This window comes from Triticum aestivum, chromosome 3D, assembly GCF_018294505.1.
Source record: "Triticum aestivum cultivar Chinese Spring chromosome 3D, IWGSC CS RefSeq v2.1, whole genome shotgun sequence".
Lineage (NCBI taxonomy): Eukaryota > Viridiplantae > Streptophyta > Magnoliopsida > Poales > Poaceae > Triticum > Triticum aestivum.
In genome coordinates, this window is record NC_057802.1 from 528686681 (window position 1) to 528693335 (window position 6655).

General features: G+C 53.9%; 1 protein-coding gene across 1 annotated transcript; it reads left to right on the plus strand.

The window, feature by feature from the left end:
• The first annotated feature begins 3376 nt into the window (after positions 1-3376).
• LOC123075222 (cysteine proteinase inhibitor 4-like) lies at positions 3377-4677 on the plus strand. The gene has a single exon (XM_044497883.1). It carries the CDS (start codon positions 4177-4179, stop codon positions 4492-4494), a length of 318 nt encoding a protein of 105 aa, XP_044353818.1. The 5' UTR covers positions 3377-4176; the 3' UTR covers positions 4495-4677.
• Positions 4678-6655: the final 1978 nt, after the last annotated feature.

Genomic DNA, 6655 nt, shown 5'->3' on the forward strand with positions numbered 1-6655 from the left:
AAGAACCGTTCGTACCTACGCATCAAAACCACAATGATTTTTCGTCAAGTATATGATGTTTTAACCTTCACAAGGACCGGGCGTAGCCACACTCGATTCAACTAAAGTTGGAGAAACTGACACCTGCCAGCCACCTGTGTGCGAAGCACGTCGATAGAACCAGTCTCGCATAAGCGTACGCGTAATGTCGGTCTGGGCCGCTTCATCCAACAATACCGCCGAATCAAAGTATGACATGCTGGTAAGCAGTATGACTATTATCGCCCACAACTCATTTGTGTTCTACTCGTGCATATAACATCCACGCATAAACCTGGCTCGGATGCCACTGTTGGGGAACGTAGTAATTTCAAAAAAAATCCTACGCACACGCAAGATCATGGTGATACATAGCAACGAGAGGGAAGAGTGTTGTCTATGTACCCTCGTAGACCGTAAGCGGAAGCGTTATGACAACGCGGTTGATGTAGTCGTACGTCTTCACGATCGACCGATCCTAGCACCGAAGGTACGGCACCTCCGCGATCTACACACGTTCGGCTCGGCGACGTCCCACGAACTCACGATCCAGCAGAGTGTTGAGGGAGAGCTTCGTCAGCACGACGGCGTGATGACGGTGATGATGAAGCTACCGGCGCAGGGCTTCGCCTAAGCACTACGACGATATGACCGAGGTGGATTATGGTGGAGGGGGCTCCGCACACGCTAAGAGATCAATGAATAACTTGTGTGTCTATGGGGTGCCCCCCTCCCCCGTATATAAAGGAGTGGAGGAGGGGAGGAGGCCGGCCTCTTAGGCGCGCCCCAAGGGGAGTCCTACTCCCATCGGGAGTAGGATTCCCCCCTTCCCTAGTTGGATTAGGAGAGAATGAAGGGGGAGGAAGGAGGAAGGAAAGGGGGGCCGGCCCCCTTCCCAATTTGGATTGGGCTTGGGGGGCGCCCCCTCCTTTGCTCCCTTCTCCTCTCTCCCACTATGGCCCAATAAGGCCCATATACCTTCCGTTGGGGTTCCGGTAACCTCCCGGTGCTCCGGTATATGTCCGATCTCACCCGAAACTATTCCGATGTCCACATATAGTCGTCCAATATATCGATCTTTATGTCTCGACCATTTCGAGACTCCTCGTCATGTCTGTGATCATATCCGGGACTCCAAAATACCTTCGGTACATCAAAACACATAAACTCATAATACCGATCGTCACCGAACGTTAAGCATGCGGACCTTACGGGTTCGAGAACTATGTAGACATGACCGAGACTCATCTCCGGTCAATAACCAATAGCGGAACCTAGATGCTCATATTGGTTCCTACATATTCTACGAAGATCTTTATCGGTCAAACCGCATAACAACATACGTTGTTCCCTTTGTCATCGGTATGTTACTTGCCCGAGATTCGATCGTCGGTATCTCAATACCTAGTCCAATCTCGTTACCGGCAAGTCTCTTAAATCGTTCTGTAATGCATCATCCCGCAACTAACTCATTAGTTACATTGCTTGCAAGGCTTATAGTGATGTGCATTACCGAGTGGGCCCAGAGATACCTCTCCGACAATCGGAGTGACAAATCCTAATCTCGATCTATGCCAACTCAACAAGTACCATCGGAGACACCTGTAGAGCACCTTTATAATCACCCAGTTACGTTGTGACGTTTGGTAGCACACAAAGTGTTCCTCCGGTATTCGGGAGTTGCATAATCTCATAGTCAGAGGAACATGTATAAGTCATGAAGAAAGCAATAGCAATATACTAAACGATCAAATGCTAAGCTAACGGAATGGGTCAAGTCAATCACATCATTCTCTAATGATGTGATCCCGTTAATCAAATGACAACTCATGTCTATGGTTAGGAAACATAACCATCTTTGATTCAACGAGCTAGTCAAGTAGAGGCATACTAGTGACACTCTGTTTGTCTATGTATTCACACATGTACTAAGTTTCCGGTTAATACAATTCTATCATGAATAATAAACATTTATCATGATATAAGGAAATATAAATAACAACTTTATTATTGTCTCTAGGGCATATTTCTTCATGACGTCCTTCAAGATGAAGTAGTCATCATAGGACCGCGCGCCATGGTACAAATGATCAAAGGCAGTCTCGCGCATTTGAAAACACCGGCAAAAATGGTCAGCGAAGAGTGCATCAGGGGCAAAGTAGTCGGCCATTATAGTCGAATGGTCGCACGCCTTGTTGAGGTTGACCACTCGATGACACCTGACCGATCCCTTGAAATTGAGAACATACTCCTCCGCACGCTCCGCGTACTCAAGGACCGCTTGCATCATCGTCGTCTCATCCGTGTAGTCCTCCTTGTCGGACGAGCAATCGGACGACTCAACATAGTGCTTGTATATATATACTCCAAATCGGAATTCATTGCTTGAAAAGAAGAAGGATCAACTTTTTTATAGCTCCAACAATTCACTGAATAGTTGCCGGACATGGTGAGTATAGCAGTAGGTGGTCGGAGGAGATGGGTTGAACGGTGACAGAGGAGAAGAGGGATGGAGCCTGACTAGAACTCTGGAGGTGACGGAGATGTAGAGTTCCGACAGGGATGTCGCATGGTGGCCGAGCTGATGAAGCAACGATGAAAACAAGAGAGAAAAAAGGAAGGAGAAAAAATGAGAAGGATGAAGGCGTGGGGTCCGGAAAGGGTTTTGGGTGGGCCGGGGTGTCAAAGTCCTACGGTTTTGCTCTTCTGACTCCCGCAAAGCCCCCTACGCATGTCTTGGGTTTGCAAAAAAGTATGTCCAGACCGCTCAGCGGGTCGATACAGATCCGTGTTAGATGGTTTATGCGGTCGGGACGACATGGTTCAGGCGTGTTTCGGACGAGGTCCGTCTTGAAATGCCCTAATACCACCATCGTTGGCCCAACCCCGTGCACACACGATGCATGTGTGTGAGTGTGACGCCAAGAATCGACCGATGGTGCGACGCAGCTCAGCACTTTATCGCCTGCACAAGTGACACAAGTTCCAACCATCCACCGATCCATCCCAGACTATACGCACCACGACGGACGCCCAGTTTAACTCAGGGTGCTGGTCAGAGGAACCCAACCCTCGTTCACGTCACGCGCGACCCGTACATCTGTCTACGCGGCACCCCGCCCGCGCCCGCCACGCTCTACGTGTCTCCTCCGCGGCATGCCACCGCCTCGTCCCTATCCTTCCGTCCCGCCGCGGCGCGGCGCCGCGGCCCATCCACCCGCCCCGGTATGCGTACCGGAGCGAGCACGAATGCATGCACCCGCTGCGCGCCGCATCCTTCCATGCTCCAGCAATGCCTTTCCGTTCCCATCACCACCCGCAGGCCGCAGCACGCCTCTATAAATGCCGGCCACGACACCGCCCACAGCCACACAACTCACTCATCCTCATCAAGCAGCACAGCTCCAGTACTAGTAAGTAGCAGCACTGCTTCATCAGTGATCTAGCTAACACACACAGAGACACAGTCCACGTGAAATGTCTCGGGTGATCGCTGCCTCCGGCGCCTGCGCACTCATCCTCGTCCTGCTCGTGGCGTGCGCTGCGTCCGCAGCGCGCACCGAACCGGGCGCCGCATGGCGGCTGTGGGACGACGGGAGGAAGGTGGGGGGAAGGACGGAGGTGACGGACGTGGAGGGCGACAGGGAGGTGCAGGATGTTGTTGCCGCGGCCTGCCTCTCGCTTTCTCTCTGCACCTCCCTCCCGCTCTCACTCTGCCACAACGAAGAAGGAGGAGAAGAAAGGAGACAGTGGACACAGGGAAGATTTTCCGGCTAACGAACGCTACAGCCGCACGAACAGCTTTCACTTCCCTCGAGCACGAACTCGAGACACACACACCACCCCACGGCGAGCACATATACACTCCCAGAGGCTATATCTCTCTTCTCTGGCCCACCTACACACCAGCACCGTGGCCACTTTAATACCCAGAGGCACGCACGCAAGATCGGCCACTAACCCATGCACTAACTACCTAGCTAATCCCTAGCTACATGCACGCTGCTAACAACCTGGAAGTGGCCGGCTTTGTAGCCTGCGGAGACGCAGCTCCCCCGCACCACACATGCAGGAACTGCCGCACAGAGATTCGGCCGGCTCGGAGACTCCACTCACCACGGCCACGCACCGGCGTCCAGACTCGACCAACACACGCACATGCTGATCACCATCGTTGTGTGCCTTACTCTAACACAGGAGCTTGGTCGGTACTCCGTGGAGGAGCACAACCGGCGCCGGGGGGAGGGCTGCGAGGACGGCGGCGTCTGCGGCCGGCTGGAGTTCGCCCGCGTGGTGTCGGCGCAGCGCCAGGTGGTGTCCGGGGTCAAGTACTACCTCCGCGTCGCGGCCGCCGAGGAGAACGGCGCGGGGACGAACGGCGTCAGTGACGGCCGCGTGTTCGACGCCGTGGTGGTCGTCAAGCCCTGGCTCCAGTCCCGCGCGCTGGTCAGGTTCGCGCCGGCCGATGCCAAATGAGCAGCTGCACAAGCGATCGGACGAACTTGCGCGCCAGAGTATGCAATGTACACTCGAATACCGAAGTGTGAGCTAGAGTTGACCGCCAGAGTATACAGGCGGTCAAAGTTTTGTAAGGTCTCCCGGATAAAGAAGTTTTGCAAGAAGATATGAGAGTGTCGAAATAAATACAATATACGATAAGAATGTTTTGCTTCTAGTACTAACCGATGCCATGTGCTTCTAGTCCTAACTTCATACACACGATCAGAGTCAAAGGCCAGGCAGTGCTCGATCATTTTGTGGGTCAGAGAAAGCCTGGGCATGACTTATTAAAAAACTAGTTTCAATGAAATCTTAATTCGTGTCAAAAAATGTATACCGTTTTAAATTAATCAATATGTACCGTGCACACACTATGTTTATAAATATTATCAAGCTCTCACATACTTTTTTTTATAAATACAAGCATCTTTGTTTTAAATCAAATTATTTGAGGAATAGACACACAGTAAAAAAGTCGCTCGTGTCGCCCCACCCCGCGGGCGACCCGGGTGAAGCCCTAGCCGCCGCACCAGCCTCCTCCAGATCCGCCCACCTCCCCTCGCCGCCGCCGGGCAAAGCCCGTGCGGCGGCGGCGGCAGGGCCTTCCTCTTCTTCCCTCTCGCGAGGCCATGGCGGTGCGGGGCCGCTCGGTCAAGGAGAGGCGCGGGGGCGTGGCGCGCGAGGACCAGGCGCGGTCGGCGCGGCGTGCGCGGCGTGCGGGCGTCGGGACGCCACGCTGGGACGGCGAGCGGGCGGCCGATGCGCGCGGCGGGCGTGGAAAGCAGGCGGCGGCGGGCGCGGCGAGCGGGCGCCGGGGCGCCAGGCAGGCGCGGTGGGCGCGACAGGCCAGCACTGCCCGCTCGGGCGCCGTGGGGGTGCGTGGGCGCTGCGGTCGGCTTTGGCCAGATCTGGCCTCTGCCAACCTGTGGCTGAAGGGCTGGCTCGAGGAGGCACCAGGTGTCGTTGGAGAGTGGCTGCGTTTCGCGCCTAGTCCGGCGACGTGTGGTGGCTGTAGCGGTGGTGTTGGGGATGGCTAGTGGTTGTCTCTCCTTCAAGCGTGTTCACGCCCGGCTCCTGGAGCTGCGGCGCCGTTCAGTTTGTCATCTGCTACAGAAGGTTCGGGCAGGCCAGATCTAGCACGGATAGTCCTGTTCTTGCGCGCGGCGGTGCGAGCCGCACAGTTTGGCCTGGATCTTGTCAAGTCCTATGCGCGGTGGTGCGGACCGGCTATGTTTGATTCTCCCTCGACCTTTCCTGTGCGCTGCGGTGCGGAGGATCGCCCAGTTCTGCGCGCGGAGGTAGAGGATGGCTAGATCTGGCTTGGATCGCCCAGGGCCTGCGAGCGGCGGTGCGGACCGGTCGGGTTGGCGTGTGCTCGCTGAGTTCTTGCGTGCGGCTTGACCAATTCGTCTCTAGTAGTGTTTGCTTTGGGCTCATGTTGCACTGTGGCGCTGGTGGCCTCGGATCCTTGGATTGTTGGTGGAAGACTCGGCTCAGGATGAAAATCATGCATCGACTCTGTCGTTGCCGGCGGTAACGGCGTCCACGGATGTCGTCTTCCTCCTTAGAGGTATCGTTGTGGAGCCGTTCCCTTCCTTCCCAATAGCGTGGGATCTCCGGGTGAAAACCTAAGATCGGGCAGTGCCAGATCGGGTGACGATGGAGTTCTCAACTTCGTTTTCCTCCTTGGAGGCGTCACCTTGGTGATCCCGCCGAGGGGTTCCGATGGTGTTCATGATTGATGGTAGAGCTTGGATTTGTGGTGCTGCCGATGGGTCATTTTCTTTCTTTCTTTTTTGCGCTGCCTTTGCGGTGCTTTCCTCCTCTGAGGACGCTTGTAACACCTTCTTCTGATCAATGAATTTGGCAGTTCTCCTGCCAACATTCAAAAAAAATCAAATTACTTAACCATTTAATTAGAAGAATTTAAAACAAAGATTCCAACTTCACTATGCTTGTTTCAGCCCATTAAAGGATCTCTTGAAGTTTGCACACTTATTAGCGTCCTCAGAATTGACAAAATTACCTTGGACCGTAACATATATACAATCTTGGTTCTATTTTCATCTCGTGGAAATCCGTAATTGCTAGTTTAACCATATCTGACTTTAAGCCCTGCTACAACGAGACAACTTTA

What these genes read in the sequence shown, in the direction of transcription:
- LOC123075222 (XM_044497883.1), top strand. Translation starts at nt 4,177, where the DNA reads ATGCTGATCACCATCGTTGTGTGCCTTACTCTAACACAGGAGCTTGGT.